This window comes from Anolis sagrei, chromosome 2 (genome assembly GCF_037176765.1).
Source record: "Anolis sagrei isolate rAnoSag1 chromosome 2, rAnoSag1.mat, whole genome shotgun sequence".
In the NCBI taxonomy this organism is placed as follows: domain Eukaryota; kingdom Metazoa; phylum Chordata; class Lepidosauria; order Squamata; family Dactyloidae; genus Anolis; species Anolis sagrei.
Genome location: NC_090022.1, coordinates 56916015 through 56937251, shown reverse-complemented (window position 1 = coordinate 56937251; position 21237 = coordinate 56916015). Strand labels below are relative to the sequence as shown.

The 21237-nt window shown below is 42.3% G+C and overlaps 1 protein-coding gene across 4 annotated transcripts in view; it reads left to right on the top strand.

Moving 5' to 3' along the window:
- NCKIPSD (NCK interacting protein with SH3 domain) overlaps positions 1-21237 on the top strand; it is a 120318-nt gene that overhangs the window by 73600 nt on the left and 25481 nt on the right. For all 4 annotated transcript variants that reach the window (XM_060766157.2, XM_060766158.2, XM_060766156.2 and 1 more), the window contains exon 6: positions 19589-19759. In XM_060766157.2, coding sequence (XP_060622140.2) covers positions 19589-19759 — 171 coding nt within the window. The remainder of the gene's footprint in view (positions 1-19588; positions 19760-21237) is intronic.

Here is a 21237-nt window from a genome sequence, read left to right as displayed (position 1 = left end):
TTAAAAATAGTGTGTATTGACAACACTTCCCGAGAAGCCAGAATTGGTTGCCATTCCCTGGTATCACTTTGGTCATTGCATATATTCAAGATATAACCACTATCGATTGCTTGGGCATTGATGTCTTCTAGATTTACTCCTAGTAGTGTGGGTGTCACTTTTCCATGAGAGAATGTCACTCATGTTGACCCATCTACAGACACATAATTATTTTTGCTGGTGTAAGAGAGATGTTGACAAGCTGGAATGTGTCCAGAGGAGGGCAACTAAAATAATCAAGGGTCTAGAGAACAAGCCCTATGAGGAGCGGCTTAAGGAGCTGGGCATGTTTAGCCTGAAGAAGAGAAGGCTGAGAGGAGATATGATAGCCATGTATAAATATGTGAGAGGAAGCCACAGGGAGGAGGGAGCAAGCTTGTTTTCTGCTTCGCTGGAGACTAGGACGCAGAACAATGGCTTCAAACTACAAGAAAGGAGATTCCATCTGAACATGAGGAAGAACTTCCTGACTGTGAGAGCCATTCAGCAGTGGAACTCTCTGCCCTGGAGTGTGGTGGAGGCTCCTTCTTTGGAGGTTTTTAAACAGAGGCTAGATGGCCATCTGTCAAGGCTGCTTTGAATGCAATATTCCTGCTTCTTGGCAGGGGGTTGGACTGGATGGCCCATGAGGTCTCTTCCAACTATATGATTCTATTATTCTAAGTCACACATTGAGTGTATATTTAAAAAATAGCCTTGTGGCATGTTAGTAGGGATGTCAGGAATGTTCATTGGTATTTCCTTAAAGGAAATTTAAAAAATGCACCTATTGCTCCAGGCACCCACAATGGAGAAAAAAAAGAGTTTCAAGATTTGTTGTAATTCAGTGCTAGTGTCGTAAAATATGTTTTAACCTAATTTATTTTTTATTAATGTGTTTCTTCAGCACATGTTAAAATGCTAATAAAGTTTCCCATTAATAAAAATATGTTTTCTTTATATAAAGCCTTTGTCTCACATTTTGTTCATGTTAATTCAGTTATTGGAAGTTATCTGCTCAAAATGATTAGTTCTCTGAAATGTTAAAAACATTGCTTCTCTTTCATGGTCTCTCTGAATGCTCACAAATGTAGTTTACTGCACCTGTGCAGGCTCTAAAAGAAGCTTCCCAAGCTGTGCTCTTTCGAATTTTGACAGTAACCCCACTCACTCCTCCCCAGAGCATAAAGGGTGCTCTGGCTCCACGCCCCCCAGTTCCTTTTCTTCCGCCTCTGTAACAGGTCTTTTTAGAACTTCGCTCAAAGAATGTCGACGATTTGCTTCAAGCGCTGTTTCCAGTGTGCACCGAAGATACCGAACTCAGATGGCCATGTCAAGTGCTTCCTCTGCCTGGGAGAGAGCAATGTGATTGGCTCGTGGAGCCATTGCCAAGCCTTCACTTCCCAGGCAAGAAAAAATAGAGCATCCAGGCTAAAAGCCTTTCTCTATGAGTAGGCCTTGGCCCCTTCCACTTCCACAGTGCTTCCAACCTTGGCAGCTTCAGTGGCCCCCTCAAGATCTTCAGCCACTCCAAAGACTTCGAAAACGACTCAAGCATCAAAGGCATGGAGACAGGCACGCTTTGCCACTGACCCACCCTACCACCCTGCTCCAACCAGGCCTCCCTCTGCATCAAGCTCAATTTGGTATATTTGACTCAGTTGATCACGGCCACACCACCATCCACTTCATCGATAAAGATTGCCTCTATGTGGGCTCATGAAGAGAACAGGAGGGTGCACATAGAAGAGACTACACAGTCCCCTTCCCTCCAAATTCTCCCAACACCAGGGAAGTCAGTAGAGGCGCAACTTCTGACACAAAAGCTAAAGGGTGCAAAGAGGAGAAAGATCAAGCAGACCCCATCTTCTTTCTTTTCCAAAAGAGAGCAGGCAACCTCATCTGTGACCTTGTCTCGTCGCTCCTCCCCCTCCCTTCAACTGGCTCAGCCACTCTGGTCATCACTCAAGTCTATCACAGACCCTTCTCAGAAGGCAAGGTTCAAGATTCTCCATCTCGAACAACACACACATTGATATGGGCCCCATCCAGCCTCAGCCAGTCCCAAGTCCTTTAACCTGAGCCCAACAGAAACTTTTCCCATTACCAGAGACAACACTGGAAAGAGGTTGCCAGACATGCTGCCTAGCCAGAGCTGCCCTCGGCTAGAGACTTGGAGACACCAGCAGCACCTTCAAAGAGGCCAGTCCCAACAGCGGCCCCTCCAATGTTCTGCCAGCTGTTCAGAAGACAATGACCCCGACCAAGACAACACGGAATCAGTCCATACCTAATCAGTACTTTCCTTGGGACTGGGCCTCTCTCCAAACCCTGAGGCCTACTATGTGGACCCAGTCACCCACGAATAACATCAGGGCTTTCTCCAACCAGATGGTTCTTATGGCAGAGGCTCTTTAAAGAACCTCCCCCAACTGGAAAGGTACTCACCACTTGGACATCGCAGACCATTATTGACAAGGTGTGCTTCCTTTTGGCCAAGAGAGCAGTGCAACCAGTTCATTTGGAGGAATATGCAAGAGCCTTCTTTTCCAAGTACTATACCATCCCAAAAAAGGATGAGGGCCTCCACCTGATCCTAGACTTTTGAGACCTAAACACTTCTTGGTCCTGAAGAGGTCCCGAATAGTGACAGTGTCGCCCATCCTACCCTTGCTAGAAGAGGGAGATTGGCTCACCACCATCAATCTCTGCAATGCCTACTTCCACATCCTTGTGCATCCAGTGCATCGGTGATTCCTGTCCTTCAGGATCCTCTGGCAAACTTATCCGTTTGCAGTTCTCCCCTTTGTTGCTGGCCACAGTCCCTCGAGTCTTCACAAAGTGCATGTCGGTAGTAGCGGTGTATTTCCAAAAACACCTTATCGTTGTATTGCTGTACCTGTGGAAGACTGGCCTACTAATGGCCAGTCACCAACCGCCTCACAAGATCATGTCAGCTTCACTTTATCCCTTTTGGACTCCCTCAGCCTTATGGAATTGGTGCATCGAGCACGAGATACCATTGACAGCCCTCCATCCACCTGGTGTACAGAACAACCTAGCAGATGAACTCAGCACATCTTCGAAAGACCACTAGTGAGTGAATGCTCGACCCCAGTGAGCTGCATTGCCTCTTCAACTGCTGGGGATAGCTAAACATAGACCTCTTCACCTCCAAGATGAAGACCCAGCTCCCTCACTATGAAGTTGAAAGGTCAAATCAGCATTGTGTAGCCGCCATGTTTAAATGGTTCTGGACATGTGAGTCCAAAAGCATTGTATGTTTTTTCTCTCTATCAGTTCTTATACTGTTTTGGCTCCACCTACTGGGTATGCATGTCTGGAGTTTTTTCTGGCCCCTTGGTGAAGGAAATGGGCCATGGGCCCAATACTAATTTTTCTTTCTGTGTTGTCAGAATGATCTTGATATATGTTTCACTTTCACACTCTTGCCTTGGCCAAGCAAGAAGTGTAATGTTACATTTGCATCTTGGTCGTTTTCATGCATGAAAAGCCTGTGAACATTTTATAGGCTTCAGGGGTGGTGGCAAGTCAGCAGCTGGTGTGGGCAGGACTGCCTCTTTGCTACATCTGGGGATTGCAACCTCCTCTCAGGTCTAACAGAGGGTTATTATTCAGATCTCATTCAGATCTTCCAGCATGAAGGTTTCAGTTATCCTGTATATCTACATTGTATCAATCAATCAATCATACACATTTGCTTAATGGATGTTGCTGAATAACTGATTGCGTTCTTTGTTGCAACTGGGTGACATGTGTGGAGGTAGAAGGAAAAGAAAAGGAGAGTAGGTAAAAAGGATGTTTATAGGCAAACCCAGGTGTTCCAAAATCTGAAAAGGTTCAGGCCCCAAGCATTTTTGATAAGGGAGGTTCAACAAGTACGTGCCTTAAACTTAACCTGACATTGAATTTAATAGAGTTTTCATAGACAGTACTCAGTTGGCTCCTCTCAATACGGGTTATTGCACCTGGTATCATTTGGCAGTCCCCCATTCCAGTACTACCCAGTCTTGACTCTGCTTAGCATGAAAATCAGATGTGATCTGGTGTTTTAAGGATATTTTATTCTTAGCTTTTATAGTTTTTTTGTGAAGGGGAGCATATGTATGAGTGAATACATATTTGTCACATTAAGATATTAACCATGTGAAGACTGGGAGAGGATATGCATGTAGGGTGCATATTCAACACAGGTAGCTTAGTGTGCTACACATGTGAACCAGCCTTTAGCTCTCTATCATGATAAAACTATGTCCTCCTTTTGATCCGTTATTAGACAGTGTGTTAAAGGGAAATTTAGAAAAAAGATAGAAGCCCAAAACTTGTGGGAAAGCTAAATTCAAAATGGTCTTTGAGTGTATCCTCCATCTTTATCATAGTTAAAGAAGTATGCAACTTAGATACACATTCCTTCTTTCCTAAACCTTTTCTGCTGCAGAATGTGTACTTAGACATATTGCCGATTAAATGTGGTATCCGAGTTATCCATACATTTATTTTGCCTCGTGCTGGATGAGCCGCAACGAAGACCCGAATAAAAAAATACAAGAATAAATTCATCCTTCAAAAGAGCACACTGGGAATAACTCTGTGGTAATGGATTCTAAAATTGATTTAGTAAAGTAGTGCTTTGACTTTTAATTTAAAGCAGGTGGACAGAAGAAAGGATACAACTAATTAAAGAATGTAATATGAAAGGGAGGGGGCGAGATTTAGTATGAAACAATGTAAAACTTTAATCAATGATGATATCTTATTCTACTTAAGGAGAAAAGAAAAAAAACTTTCAGCTCCTTTCTGCTTTCCCAGAGAGGGCAGTATTAAAGCTGAATTCTAGAACTACACACACATCTCGAGAAGTTGGTTGGTTAGTTGGCTGTTATTTGTTTGTTTGTTTTTTAAGATCTTGATTACTCTCATAAATTTTGTTTTACCACTTACCCTTAAAGCATTCAAAACATTATTTAAAAGAAAAATATTGAAGACAAGAAATAATAGTTTTCCACCAAACTGTCCTTGCAGAACCCTTTTAGAATCTTGTATCTTCCTGACTCTCAAGAGTGCTTGCTCACTCTTCTACCCATACTGGCATAAATAGTATGACAAGACAATGAGCCCCAATGATGTGACTTGAGTTCTTGGGAAGTCAGTTGCTTCAAACATTTTACTTAAGCTCCAGATGAATTCTTACGAAAGTTTCACTAAATATTTTAAGAGATGAGGTTGAGGTTTAATTTTGTTCTTAAATATATTTTAAGCACTTTTGTGCTTTGCTTTTAGACTTAGTTATGCTTTGAACTCGGTGTTATGAAAGGATTTACTTTTCTTGTAGGTGACATTGGAAAAACCATATAGGAGATCGACACAACCACTAGACATAAATTGAATGGTACTAGGTGTTAATTAAGCGGGTTATTTCCTCAAGAGAATAAAGTGTTCCTTCTGAAACAGCAGAATGGGATTGATTAAATATATTTTCATGGATATCCTAATACCTAAAATTGTCTCTTCTATGCAAGTAAAGTAACTTCACTGCTAGACCATCTGCCCATCACTTACAGCCAGGAATAAAAGATACACAACATTTATTCCGTTTCCTGCCCTTCTTGTTTCCTCTGGTTTCTCTTTCGAGGACTGCTTATTGAGGTTTTGTTTGGTCAGAGATGAGAGCTCATGGTCCTGAATTCTCTTTCTGCAAAACTTCATTATAACCTCAGAGAACAGAGTCATGTTCTTCTCATCCGTGAGCTCCAAGGACCACATCTTCCAAATGAGTTTTCTCAGGCTTTTTGCTTTCCCAGCCTTAAGTACACTCTTCAACCACTAGCTTTATTTTTCAGCTCTTTTCTTTCACTGCTTTTTTTTCAGCCATCAGCCACAAACTCTTTCCTACGATCTCTAACTTCTGAAATTTTCTTGACACAACCAGAATATCAAGAAACCAATCGAGTTCCTTCTGGAAGTTCTGATTGCTAGTTCCAACTAACTACCAGTTGGAGAATAGTTGAAGTACCAAAGGACTAGAAAAGGCAAACATTTTCCCTCTCTTTTAAAAAGGCAACAAGAAAAGATCCAGGAAAGTACAGACCAATCAACATGACCTCAATTCCAGAAAAAAAAATATTATAGTGGATTATTCAAGATTTGCAGTATCTTGATAGCATGCTGTGGATGTCATTTATCTGGATTTGAGTAAAACATTTGATAAGGTCTCCATGTCATTTTGATTAGCAAACTCATTAAATGCAGGCTAGATGAGAACACTATCTGATGGATCCATTATAGGTTGGAAAACCAGGCACAAGTAATTGTCCTCAATGCCTACATTTCAAACCGGGTTGAATGGTATTTGAGATTCCTTTTCCTAAAAATGGTAGTGGGAGACTTACAACTGAAACAAGATCACATGAGAGTCACCTTTTTCAAGGATTTAGACTATTCGCACTGCATACTGCACATCTTTAAAATGCTGGCTTTCCTTACTGATCACTTATCTGTGTTTGGAGATAGAGACATGCAGTGGAGGTGATAGGCGAGGCGCACCTAAAATATCCCCTAATTTGCATCTATCATGCTAGGAGTATTGATCCCAAAGACACAAGCAAATTGAGATACCGGTATGCTTCAAGACCTTAATGGTGGGACTGTAATCCACCAAGATCTTAATGGAGGATGTTTGCCGATCAGTTGATCTGTAGAAGGAGTTATGACTGAATGGGCTGAAGATGGCAAGAATACATCATAGGTAAAGTCAGAGAAGTGCTCTGAATATCATGTTAGAAACAAAGAACGTTGATTTCTTTCTAACACAGCTACATGTATGGAAATAGCATTCATGTTTCCATGGCTTTGTAGAACAAACTTGGATTATAACTCCAGAAAAAAAGAAGAAAGGTCCAGCAATTACTGCACACTTAGCCAGGGAGCTGAGCTTGCTTCTCTACAAAACACTAAAGACTGGCTCGATAAATTGAATTAAGTGTGTGTCATGCAGCACTGTTAATTTGGGCTAGAGTCTCCTGGGGTGTATTGGAGAGATGAGAACCCCTACTTTTGTATAAACCATGAGCAATACACAGGTTTAAAACAGTTGCCAACAGAGAGTTATGTACAGTGACATCTTTTTGAAAGGTTGGGTCTTGGAGGTGGTGGCTGCATGCATCTACTCAAGGTAGAACTAAAAGGCCAACTGTTGTTTTTATAGGCTGCTTTGGTTATCTGAAGCAGCTTGGAAAGATTTAGCAGGAAAGGCACTGTGCAGCTTTTGTCGGAACACAGCCAAGTTTGCACACCAGAATCTGTATTGCATCTGTTTTCAGAGGAGGTGATAGGCGAGAAGTACCTCAAATAATCATTTCTCCTTCATAGAAGAGATATGATTGGATGTTTTCCTCATATAATTTTGGCATCCAAATGCAGAATGACAAACACAAATGAGCCCAAGGCAAATCTTTCAAATATTGTTGAATCTGTTCATTAAGTTGTCTGTTGTTGTCCTGAGACATAGTGTGGTTTCTTGAAACAACTGTGATGGGTAGCTGTATAGCCGTAATAGCTGCCAGTTGCTTAATAAGAGGAAATCTGACCTTGACAGTGTGAGTGAAAGAAATAGTTAGTGCTGAAATTGCATTAAAACAGCATATGATATGTCAAGAAGTTAGTCATACTGGAAAATGTTGCTAATAGAATGCTAATGTTCAAGTACATTAGCAGCTTGGTGCATGTGAAATGGAGGGAAGATAAGGAAATAAATTTATATGTCTAAAGGTGAAGGAACTGCTATAGAGAAATTGCGAAAAAAGAAAGAAAGAAAGGCTTTGTTGCCTTAAAATTTTATCATCAGAATTTCATTTTGTTTGTTTTAAATTCTATGCAGGGCTCAATAATCTTTATGCATCTTGCATCTTCTGGACAAACACACAGGCTCCTTCTTGTACAATTTCATGCTTCTAAGGTTTAATTTTATGTTATTATAATAAAAGCTAGGTTTGTGCACCTGTATTCTATTAATTGGGGCTTTTAATACATAAAATTCAGAGTGTCATGGGATTTATCTTGAGATAGAGCATGAAATAGGTTTCCAGGAATGTTGCATAATCCTTAAGATTTTTATACTGGTTTATTGCTTCTCCGCCTGCACCCTTTGCTTTCTCTTAACAGCCATGTTCATTGTCTCAACATGAATCTGTTGCTGCATAAAGAAGCCATGGTAACTTATCTCATCACCACTGAAAGCTTTGCTCAGTGTCATTACACCATTGTGACAGTACATTTTTGGGAGGTCTGTACAAAAGGATCTTGTTTTTGTTTCGTCATTGTTTGATGGTTTAAGGATCTGGTCTTACATTAAATGTACTGATTCATATTCTTGCATATCTAATTATTTATTCAGTCTATCTATCATGAATAGTGGTTATACCCAGCTTTGTTATTCTCCAGCTAAAAATATTTGAATAAAATGTGTTTGAAACTGATAGGTACAGATATGAAATGGCAACAGTTCAATCAGCAAGACAGCATGGGGCAGAAATATTGGAGGAGAAATGAATGCCAGTTGCTACAGGCTATATTTTAGATGAAGAAACCCTCAAAACCACCTCTGAATATTCCTTGCCTAAGAAAACCCTATGTGATTCATAGGGCCGCTATAAGCCAACAGGCAAATCAAGCACAGGCACGCACACACACACACGGTATACCATTTTAAGTAGATACAAGGTTTTGTGAAAAACCTCAAATTTGGGATACAGCCAAAAAATATCCATAGGACATCACCATTCTTTTATATTAATAGTAACAGCAGAATAATGTCCAGTCTAGGAAGCATGCTGGTAGGGGAATCCTCTGAGTGGATAAATTATGTGAATAGCAGAGAGATAATGTAAAGTACTCCTTCATTTTTTTCCAATTGTCTTCAAGGCTTTTATGACAGTTTTAGAAACTGTAGGCAACATTAGCTCTAAAGTGAAGTGAAAATTATTATTTATTAATAAAGCCCAACACTTTATCTTCCTTTTAAGGTTCTTGTTTTGTATCCCCTTTTTAGTAAAAGGCTATTTTATTGTTGTTCCAGATTCTGGATACCTTTCAGCTAATTTATTTATTTATTTATTTATTTCTTGCATTTATTAACCGCCGCTCTCAGCCCTAGGGCGACTCGTGGCGGTGTACAATACAAAAAGACACTTTACAAAGCAATCAGGACAACAAACTAACATCACTAATACACAACATTTAAATTACACTAAAAATCCGCTGCGTCATATTATGGAATCATAATCAATCTCGTAGTCGTAAATTCATTCCGGTTGTCATTTCCAGTAACATAGCACTCAGTTGAAAGCCTGTTCGAAGAGCCACGTCTTCAGGCCCCTACGAAAGGCCATGAGGGAGGGCACCTGCCTGATGTCAGCAGGGAGGGCGTTCCACAGCCGGGGGGCCACCACCGAGAAGGCCCTCTCTCTCGTCCCCGCCAGACGTGCCTGTGAGGCAGGCGGGATCGAGAGAAGGGCCTCCCCAGATGATCTCAAGGTCCTCGTGGGCTCGTAGGCCGAGATGCGGTCCGTAAGGTATTTTGGGCCGGAACCGTTTAGGGCTTTGTAGGATAATACCAGCACCTTAAATTGGGCCCGGTAGCAAATCGGCAGCCAGTGGAGCTGGAACAACAAGGGCGTTGTATGCTCCCTGCGTCCTGCTCCTGTTAACAACATGGCTGCCGCGCGCTGGACTAGCTGAAGCTTCCGGGCCGTCTTTAAGGGCAGCCCCACGTAGAGAGCGTTGCAGTAGTCAAGACGGGATGTGACCAGAGCGTGTACCACCGTGGCCAAGTCAGACTTCCCAAGGTACGGGCGCAGCTGGCGCACAAGCCGAAGCTGTGCAAATGCTCCCCTGGTCACCGCTGAAACCTGGGGATCCAGGCTCAACGATGAATCCAGGGTCACACCCAAGCTGCGAACCTGCGCCTTCAAGGGGAGTGCGACCCCATCCAGCACAGGGTGTAACCCTATACGCTGCTCGGCCTTGCGACTGACCAGGAGTACCTCTGTCTTGTCTGGATTTAATTTCAGTTTGTTCGCCCTCATCCAGACCATTACAGCGGCCAGGCACCGGTTCAGGACTTCGACAGCCTCCTTAGTAGCAGGTGGAAAGGAGTGACAGAGCTGGACATCATCTGCGTACAGATGACACCGCACCCCGAAACTCCGGATGATCTCGCCCAGCGGCTTCATGTAGATATTAAACAGCATGGGGGACAGTATAGAGCCCTGTGGAACCCCACAGGTCAAAGCTAACCTCTCAAATTTTTTATTCTTCAAATTATTTGTATGAATATGTATGATTTCATCTTTTATAGTTATCCTATGGAATAGCAGCCTTGAGATACATTGGGCTTAATTAATAAATTATACTTTTGGAGTGCATTGTGAAGATCACATCTCTTTCTTCTGTTCTGATGGTTGCATTCTTTAAATGCATAACATCCAGAAATGACATGGAAAGAAACCTGGAAAAATGGTTTCTCCAGAAATATTTTGATGATGGCAGTTACTGATCTTCTACACAGTTTTCTGCCATTACTATCCATCCTTCTCTAATAGCTGTGTGAAGGGTGGACACATGAAGTGATTTTGCAGGTCCCTTTTTGACAATTTTGAGAAAGTCTTCTTCATTGAGAGGAAAACTGCAGCAAAATAATGGCAAAGGAAAAGAGATTTGTAAAGAAGTAGCTCTGAATGAATGTTAGATTACAGTGTGAACAGGGGGAATTCTGTAATAAACCAAAGTATATTTATGTTGTTACAGGCGTCCAGATCGTGAATTTTTCTACTTAAGATTTTTACTAAGACCCCAAGATCAAACCTGAATTTTTCACTTATAAACTTATGAAATTCTGAGGCTGAAAACATTTGTTTTGAGTATCAGAGCTGCACAGAGCTCAGCATCCACCCACCCATGGTTACCCCAAGCTTTCAGCATTTCAGCAGTAGAATCTGCTTGGGTAGGAGAATAATAATTCTAATATATAAAATTTATTTGTTATCCATATTTCCTCATGGCTCAAGGCGGGGCACAACAAAGTCAAAACACATCAACATAAAATACATAGAGTAACATACATATATTAAAACATTACTATGAAATACATATATTAAAACACATGGTACAGATATTAAAATGCAGTAGTAATGGAGTGTAAATGTAAAATTGATGGTTTAAAATTGACTAGATAGGCCAGCCAGAAGAGAGTGGGTCTTTAGTGATGTTTCAAATTTTGACAGCTCATTTAGCTTGTTGTATGCTTGCTGCTGCTAGGTAATTGGGAGTAGAAATCTTTCCAGGTTCACTGCAGATCACCCAGCTTCCTAGCTGCCCCTATATTACACAAAGCCATTTAAAACCTACTTCTTATGGTATCTTTGTAATATATTAAACTCTATGATGTCTATCTCCTACAAAAGTCTTTCAAAGAATGGGATTAAAATCAGCATACTTTCTCCCTTATTATCACAATTTACAAAAACTAGTAGCCAATGACACCTTTTGATTTCATTGCCTCAGTTGTGTAGTTTAAAAATCACTAACTGGCTCACACCTCAGCTTGTCAGTTAAAAAATTGTGAACAGGTTAATCTACAAGATGCTTTCTTGAATGTCTTTGGAATCTATTTCTATTCAGATTGGGGAATAGGGATGTCCCAGAGGTAAAGCATGTGCATCACTAGGACATTACTATTCCCCAACCTGTATAGCTTTAGTCTTTCACTCTTCCAGGTAGGGCTAAAAATGTACCCTGTTGGAAACCCTGGAGCAATGTTGGCAGACAATGTAGACAATAGTGCATTAGACACATCAGTGGTTAGCCTCTATACAGGGCAGCACCTTCCATTCCTGTAGCAAATAGCTTAGGAACTGATAAACAACATGTCAAAGGAATTATGGTAGACTTTAGGGCATGCCCAGCAGATAAATTTTCTTTATTGAAATGCAGTCCCTGTAATCCTTTTCTTATATGAACTATTTCCCAATGATTTCTATTTTCTATAGTACCAATTAAGCATACTAAGTAACTGCTTTGCTAGATCCTTTTTGCATAATAAATGAGATATCCCCAAGAGCATTTTTTCCTTCAGAAGATGTTAATGCCATCCCCAATCTAGTACCAGAAGTGTAATATCTCACTTTAAACTGATTGATAAGTGAATGGTGAAGAATAAAGCAGAAACTGAAGTCAGAGATAACAGTACAACTACCGTATATTCCGGCATATAAGACGACTGGGCGTATAAGACGACCCCCAATTTTTCCAGTTAAAATATAGAGTTTGGGATATACTCGCCGTATAAGACCACCCCTCTTCCAATGCACACCAAATAAATTTTTAAAAAAATCAGATTTGAATTCAATATGGTAATTTGAATTCAAATGCTTCTGACATGCAGGTTCCTATGAAAGGGACATTGTACCTTACATTGGACATTATAGTTGCTCTTCCTCCCTTGAATTTCATTTACGCTCTGGGTCGTTTCCATCATGCTGGCAAGTATGAAAGCAGGCTTTAAATGGTTCAGATTACATGTATGTTGGCATAGAAGCTTGCATGCAAATAGAAGTCAGGCTTTGTACGATGAGTACTGAGGTGAAGGCAAAGCATTTGTAGAATTTTTATCTATAAGCAGTCTTTATAAATCAGGACCTCCTATCAGAAGAGAGGGGCAGATTGGACCTCATCCTTCAGAAATGTAGCATTTGGCATGGCACATGTTTACTGGGTCACATCTTGACATGTCTTCATCCTCAAATCACCGTGACAGTTTGAATTGTTTTAGAGTTTCTCAAGAACATAGCCAGGTGATGTTTAATTGTTAGAAGGGGAAAAGAGATCAGAAAAGAGGAAAGGGGACCCTGGGTCAATAAGAGCTTTCCAGTTTGACTTCTGTCAAAAATGAAATGCAAAGATACAGGATGGGGGACGCGTGGCTCGAGAGCGGTATGTGTGAAAAAGATCTTGGGGTCCTCGTGGACAACAAGTTAAACATGAGCCAACAATGTCATGCGGTGGCAAAACAAAACAAAACAAAAAAAACCAATAGGATTTTGGCCTGCATCAATAGGAGCATAGTGTCTAGATCCAGGGAAGTCATGCTCCCCATGCTCTATTCTGCTGTGGTTAGACCAAACCTGGAATTACATTGTGTCCAATTCTGGGCACCACAACTGAAGGGAGATGTTGATAAGCTGGAATGTGTCCAGAGGAAGAGGGTGACTAAAATGATCAAGGGTCTGGAGAACAAGCCCTATGAGGAGTGGCTTAAAGAGCTGGGTATGTTTAGTCTGAAGAAGAGAAGGCTGAGAGGAGACATGATGAGAGCCATGTATAAATATGTGAGAAGATGTCATTGGGAGGAGAGAGCAGGTCAAGGGTCTGGAGATCAAGCCCTATGAGGAGTGGCTTAAAGAGCTGAGTATGTTTAGCCTGAAGAAGAGAAGGCTGAGAGGATACATGATAAGAGCCATGTATAAATATGTGAGAAGAAGTCATAGGGAGGAGAGAGCAGGTCAAGGGTCTGGAGATCAAGCCCTATGAGGAGTGGCTTAAAGAGCTGAATATGTTTAGCCTGAAGAAGAGAAGGCTGAGAGGATACATGATGAGAGCCATGTATAAATATGTGAGAAGAAGTCATAGGGAGGAGAGAGCAGGCCAAGGGTCTGGAGATCAAGCCCTATGAGGAGTGGCTTAAAGAGCTGAGTATGTTTAGCCTGAAGAAGAGAAGGCTGAGAGGATACATGATGAGACCCTATGTAAATATGTGAGAGGAAGTCATAGGGGGGGGGGGGGCACAGGGAGGGAGGGGGCGAGGAGGAGCAGCGGCAGGCTTCGCTACCAAGCTGGCAGCATGGTAGCCTACTGGGCTGTCTTCACCTTCGCAGGCATTGAGTTGGGTCCGCCTCTGCCCTCCATCTCAGTGTAGCTGCTGCAGGAGGGAGCCAAAGCCATAGGGGCGGGGCCTCTCGCTGCTCCGCCCCGCCCCCGCAGATGGCCCCGCCCCCGGTTCCGCCCCTCCGCTCCGTCTTCAACTCCTGCTGCTTTACCAGGCCGGCGAGGGTGTTTGCATGCAAAGCTAGCAGCAGACCAGTGGCGGAGGGGACAGCACAGCATGCAAACACCCTCGCCAGTCTGGTAAAGCAGCAGGAGTTGAAGCCGGAGCGAGGGGGGCGGGGCGGAACCGGGGGCGGGGCCATCTGCGGGGGCGGGGCGGAGCAGCGAGAGGCCCCGCCCCTATGGCTTTGGCTCCCTCCTGCAGCAGCTACACTGAGATGGACGGCAGAGGCGGACCCAGCTCAATGCCGGCGAGGGTGAAGACAGCCCAGTAGGCTCCCATGCTGCCAGCTTGGTAGCGAAGCCTGCCGCTGCTCCTCCTCGCCCCCTCCCCCCTCCCTCCCTCCGCCCTCCTCCTCCTCCTCAGGCTCCACCACGCGGGGACGCCAAGGGCGAGGGACACGAGGGAAAAATGATCCAAAAAAATTTATGCCGGGGTACAAGACGACTCCCCATTTTTGAGATGATTTTTCAGGCTTAGAAAGTCGTCTTGTACCCCGGAATATACGGTATTCACAACGTGCCATTGAGAAGACATTGGATGAGTACAGTGCTAACTGGGGAGCATGTTTTAGAGTCTTCAACAAAAAGAGTGGGAGGAACTTCCATTCCTTTTTAGTTGAGGTGTGAGGGCTTGCAGTCTCACTCCAGTGTTGCTTGTCTCAGTATTACTTGACTTTTATCAGAGATATTTTAACACACATTGCACACATAAGGGAAAGCCATCCAGGATGTGCTAATTGAAGAAGAGAATTACAGTGACTTTTATAACCCTTGTACAAATATGAATGTGTGTCTTTAATTGGTTTAATGACATAGCTGACAGGTGCAAAAACCCAGCAGTTTAAAGATTTGTTACAGGTGTGATTGTACCAATGAGCTATGCTGTGTTGACATTTCAGCTCCCCAGAAAATACACATCTTTGAGGAATATGTTTTTCTGTGTACTGATTGAATTAACTAATTGTTAGAGCTGTTTGTCTTCAGTTTCCCAAGGCACTGAACAGAATAAGCATTTTAGTTTTATGATACTAATTGATGGTTATGATGGTGCTCTCATATCTGACATGAACTCCATTCAGCTTCTAATGGCATTTCCAAATGAATTTACATAATGTGTGAAAAATGTTCAAAAGCCCAACTTGGAAAGTGGATTCATCTTAGCTATTTAAAGTCTGTTAACCTTTTGGACTTGTGACACAGTCTTGAACTGGCTAGTTAGAATCATAGAGTCATAGAATCATAGAATCATAGAGTTGGAAGAGACCTCATGGGCCATCCAGTCCAACCCCCTGCCAAGAAGCAGGAATATTGCATTCAAATCACCCCTGACAAATGGCCATCCAGCCTCTGCTTAAAAGCTTCCAAAGAAGGAGCCTCCACCACACTCCGGGGCAGAGAGTTCCACTGCTGAACGGCTCTCACAGTCAGGAAGTTCTTCCTAATGTTCAGATGGAATCTCCTCTCTTGTAGTTTGAAGCCATTGTTCCGCGTCCTGGTCTCCAAGGAAGCAGAAAACAAGCTTGCTCCCTCCTCCCTGTGGCTTCCTCTCACATATTTATACATGGCTATCATATCTCCTCTCAGCCTTCTCTTCTTCAGGCTAAACATGCCCAGTTCCCTAAGCCGCTCCTCATAGGGCTTGTTCTCCAGACCCTTGATCATTTTAGTCGCCCTCCTCTGGACACTTTCCAGCTTGTCAACATCTCTCTTGAATTGTGGTGCCCAGAATTGGACACAATATTCCAGATGTGGTCTAACCAAAGCAGAATAGAGGGGCAGCATTACTTCCTTAGATCTAGACACTATGCTTCGATTGATGCAGGCCAAAATCCCATTGGCTTTTTTTGCCGCCACATCACATTGTTGGCTCATGTTTAACTTGTTGTCCACGAGGACTCCAAGATCTTTTTCACACGTACTGCTCTCGAGCCAGGCGTCCCCCATTCTGTATCTTTGCATTTCATTTTTTCTGCCAAAGTGGAGTATCTTGCATTTGTCACTGTTGAACTTCATTTTGTTAGTTTTGGCCCATCTCTCTAATCTGTCAAGATCGTTTTGAATTCTGCTCCTGTCCTCTGGACTATTGGCTATCCCTCCCAATTTGGTGTCGTCTGCAAACTTGATGATCATGCCTTCTAGCCCTTCATCTAAGTCATTAATAAAGATCTTGAACAGGACCGGGCCCAGGACGGAGCCCTGCGGCACTCCGCTCGTCACTTCTTTCCAAGATGAAGAGGAAGCATTAGTGAGCACTCTCTGTGTTCGTCCACTTAACCAATTACAGATCCACCTCACCGTAGTTTTGCCTAGCCCACATTGGACTAGTTTCCTTGCCAGAAGGTCATGGGGGACCTTGTCGAAGGCCTTACTGAAATCCAGGTACGCTACATCCACGGCATTCCCCGCATCTACCCAGCTTGTAGCTCTATCGAAGAAAGAGATCAGATTAGTCTGGCATGACTTGTTTTTGATAAATCCATGTTGACTATTAGCGATGACTGCATTTGTTTCTAAGTGTTTGCAGACCACTTCCTTAACAATCTTTTCCAGAATCTTGCCCGGTATCGACGTGAGGCTGACCGGACGGTAGTTGTTTGGGTCGTCCTTTTTTCCCTTCTTGAAGATTGGGACCACATTGGCCCTCCTCCAATCTGCTGGAACTTCTCCCGTTCTCCAAGAACTCTCAAAGATGGTTGCCAATGGTTCCGAAATGACTTCCGCTAGTTCCTTCAATACTCTGGGGTGTAGTTGATCTGGCCCTGGGGACTTGAACTCATTAAGAGCGGCCAGGTATTCCTGGACGACTTCTTTCCCAATTTGGGGTTGGATGTCCTCCAATCCCTCATCCACTCCATCTTGCTGAGGTTGAAGACTCTCTTTTTGTGAGAAGACCGAGGCAAAGAAGGCATTAAGTAGTTCTGCCTTTTCCCTATCCCCTGTCAGCATTGCCCCATCTTCTCCTCGAAGAGGTCCTATCGCCTCCTTGTTTTTCCTTTTTCTACTGACATAAGAATAGAAGCCCTTTTTATTGTTTTTAATGTCCCTGGCAAGTCTGAGCTCGTTTTTTGCTTTAGCCTTGCGGACCTTTTCCCTACAGGTGTTGGCTATTTGTTTGAATTCTTCTTTGGTGATTTCTCCCTTTTTCCACTTCTTGTGCATGTCTCTTTTGTGTCTCAGCACAGTTAGAAGTTCTTTGGACATCCATTCTGGCTTCTTTGCACTTGTCCTATTTTTTCTCTTTGTTGGCACGGTTTGCAATTGCGCCTTGAGTATTTCACTCTTGAGAAATTCCCATCCATCCGTAGCTCCCTTGTCTTTTAGTATCTGTGTCCACGGAATGCTGTTCAGCGTTTCCTTCATTTTTTGGAAATCAGCTCTCCTAAAGTCCAAAATGCGGGTTTGACTTGTCTTAGTTTCGGCCTTCCTTTGTACCTCAAATTGCAGGAGCACATGGTCACTTGCCCCTAAGGATCCTACCACTTCGACCGCATCGATCAGGTCCTCCGCATTTGTTAGGATGAGATCAAGAGTAGCCAATCCCCTTGTTGCCTCTTCTACCTTCTGGACCATGAAATTGTCTGCAAGGCAAGCGAGGAATTTGTTGGACCTTGTACTCTTGGCCGAGTTTGTTTTCCAGCAAATATCGGGATAGTTGAAATCGCCCATGACTACTACATCTCTTTTCTGTGCCTGCTTGGTCAACTGTTGGCAGAAGACTTCATCACGATCTTCCTCCTGGCTTGGGGGTCTGTAGTAGACGCCTACAACGACATCTTTTTGAGTCCCAGTTCCCTTGATTCTTATCCAGATGATTTCAAGCTGGTTTCCCAGATTGCTGTCTTGAATTTCTTGTGCAGCATAAGAGTTTTTGACATATAAGGCTACTCCGCCTCCTCTCCCCTTTGTTCGGTTTCTGTGAAAGAGGTTATACCCCTCGATATCTACATTCCAGCGATAGGAGTCATCCCACCAGGTTTCAGTGATGGCTATGATATCATATTTGTGGTGTTGTGCTAGAAGTTGGAGTTCGTCTTGTTTATTTCTCATGCTCTGTGCATTAGTGTAAAGACATGTGAGCCCCTGGGATCTTCCCTTGAGCTGTTTAATTGGTATTATTGTGTTTTTGGTACGTGGTCCTTGTTGTGTTTGTGCAGCCCTCCGTTTAGCCTTCTGGCGATTCCCAGACATTATGGGTAAAGTAGTGTTCGCAAGGCTGTTGTCCCCCTCCCCCGGTGGACCTAGTTTAAAGTGCGTTTGCAGATTGTTCCGTCTACACTCAAAAAGGGAGGTCAGGATCTCTCTCTGGCATGAGATCTCCCTCTGCCATGAAGAGCTATTCAATTTGTCAGAGATCAGTTTTAGACAAATAGTGTTCCTGTGATACAATGCTAAAAGGATATCCTCCTTAGTTTTCCTTATTTCTGAGGGCATGTGCATGTAAAAAATCTGTGCAGTGGATTAGATTACTTTACTGTTTACCCAGGCCAGTAGGTATATTTTACAAGGTCAAATAAGCTGTTGTAGTTAAACTTCACACAGGAAGATGGCAGTTACCATCTGCTCCTGTTAATTAGAATTATGAAGGTCTAAGTCGTCTAGTGTCAGAGCCAGTAGGGTATTGTAATCTGAGTACAGGGTGCAGTCCTTTAAATCTTGCTCAGCCATACAAGTCCACTGGGTCGCCTTGGGAGAATCACACAGTTTTGGCCTCTGAAGAGGATAATGGGAAACCCACCAAAAAATCCTAGAATAACATCCCCACACACCATGATAGAATTACTGATAGGTTCACCAGTTGCAGATGACTTGAAGGCACCACCTTCCATCTAGATATATGTGTGTGATGACCCACCTAAGGAAACCTTTTCTCAGTGGAAACCTTGGAGATACGAAGCTCTTTATAGAGTCTTGTCTTGCCCCTTCTATGTTGATTCTTAGATATCAGATAAACATAGTTTTACTTCAGAGAGAATAAATTTGGGGTTCATTCATGGATGTATAGCTCCTTGTACTTTTCTTGAATTTCTTGGTCTCTATTATTTCTGAAGATACTGTTAATTCTATTTCTTATAAGTGGTTTTGAAGGCCCATTTGGGTTGAATAACAGAATAGTGTTTTTAAAGCAAATGCAAGCTAAACATTTCTTGCTACCATGAGTAATAAACGTAGTCACCATAAACTTTCAAAAACATTTAGGCTGAAGTTATAGGAAAAGTCCTACAGCCTCAATGAACTAAATAGATCTTATGTCTGAGTAGATATGTATGTGGATTGCATTCTGAGACTTGCTTCTTTTTGCAACCAATTTGAGGTTTCTGAATCCCAGTAATGAGAAATCTCTATTTTCCATAAAAGAGATTCTCCATAGATTTGCATGCAGAGACTCACACTAACTTTTCATTGTTAAAATACTGTATTCTTTTTTTTTTTTTCTTTTTTGCTCTTGTAGGATCTTTGCTCAGGGCTGCCATCTGGACAGATCTGCCATGATGAACAGCGACTAAAGGTGATATTTGCTGATCTAGCCCAGCATAAAGATGATGCCCAGCAACGCAGTTGGGCTCTTTATGAAGATGAAAATGTCATCTGCTGTTATTTGGAAGAACTGCTTCGTATTCTGGTAATTAGCTTCTTGGTTTGGCAGAGCTGGACCCATTTTTGGGGGGGGGGGGGGGGTATGTGTTGAAGCTATTAACAGAATTTAGTATATATATAGTGATTAACTGTATTCTTTTGGAACCCAGGACAAACCTAAAAGAACTGCTGTCAGTTTGCTTTTTAATCACCTTCCCTCCCCACCTCCCCATGTATGTACATATGTATGTATATTATTAATAGAAGTATAAAATCAACAGCAGGATAGCTTATTTTATTAGTTGTGAAATACAAGGTATAAATTAAATGAAGAACATAGATATATTTCTGCTATGTATATGTAGTAATAACCAAATTCCAATCCATATCGCTCCAGAGAAGGCTGCTCTTTTAATATGTAAGAAGATGTTGCTTGTGGGAAGACTGAACTTTATAAGACTTTAGAAAGAATTACATTTTTAAAAAAGCATCTTCAAAAGATGCAGCCATTAGTAAACTGAAGGGGGAGGAACCATCAAAACACAGTGTAAATGTGTTGTATTATTTGAAAGGACAGTTTTCAACACACGCAGACATGGATGCCTAGCCTGAAATGAAATTTAAAGGGAAATTAGAAGAAAGTATATGAACTATTTTTACTGATGTATGATATACTTCTTAAAGTGCATATTTAAATAATGCTGTTGAAAGGCTGCTACCACCGCTGCAAGTATTTTATTTGAAATTCAAAAGTAATGATGCTAGTGATGATAGCACTTAACTAAGCTTCCTAAAGAAGCAGCACTTGACGTGGGCGTTGTAGTTATTAGGTATTCAGCTCAGTCTGAGACTCACTGCTACTCCCTCCCACACTGTAAGGTTTTAAAATACAGAGGGATTCCACCTTTTAAAAATATCTTAGGAGGTTAATGTTTTTGTGTGCTAATACTGAGATCTACAAAGAGACACCCAAAGAGTTACGTTAGCAGTACCCAGATATCCCCAGCAGATTTTTAGCTTTTGAACAGCAGAAACTGAATCACATCGCAGACTACAAAGAAGGTTGTCTCTAAGGCAAAGGGAGCTTCAAAAAACTATCCTAATGTTTTACTTGAAGATGTAGACCTATTGATGCAGCTCTTTAGAGGAGTTATGTTTTGGGGCAATTATTTGGGGGCACTTTCAGTAGTATTGGTAATGTTTTTAAAAATAGAAAATAACAGGGGTTGGAATAAGCCCATAATGTTGTATTCCCTAATTGATATCATAGAACCATCAAATTGGAAGGAGCCTTATGCAATGTTCTGCTCGCTGTAGGATCTCCTTCAAATCTAGCTCGTCCCCAACTGGTAACTGTGCAGCCCCTCTTTGGAAGCATCCAGAGAGGGAGAACCCATCACTCTCTAAGCAGTTGGTTGCATTGGTGAACTCTCACTATCAAGATATTCCTTCTAATGCTCAATGGATATTTACCCTTCTGCAACTTAAAATACTTCTGTATGAGAAAGAGTCTATTCTCTCCAT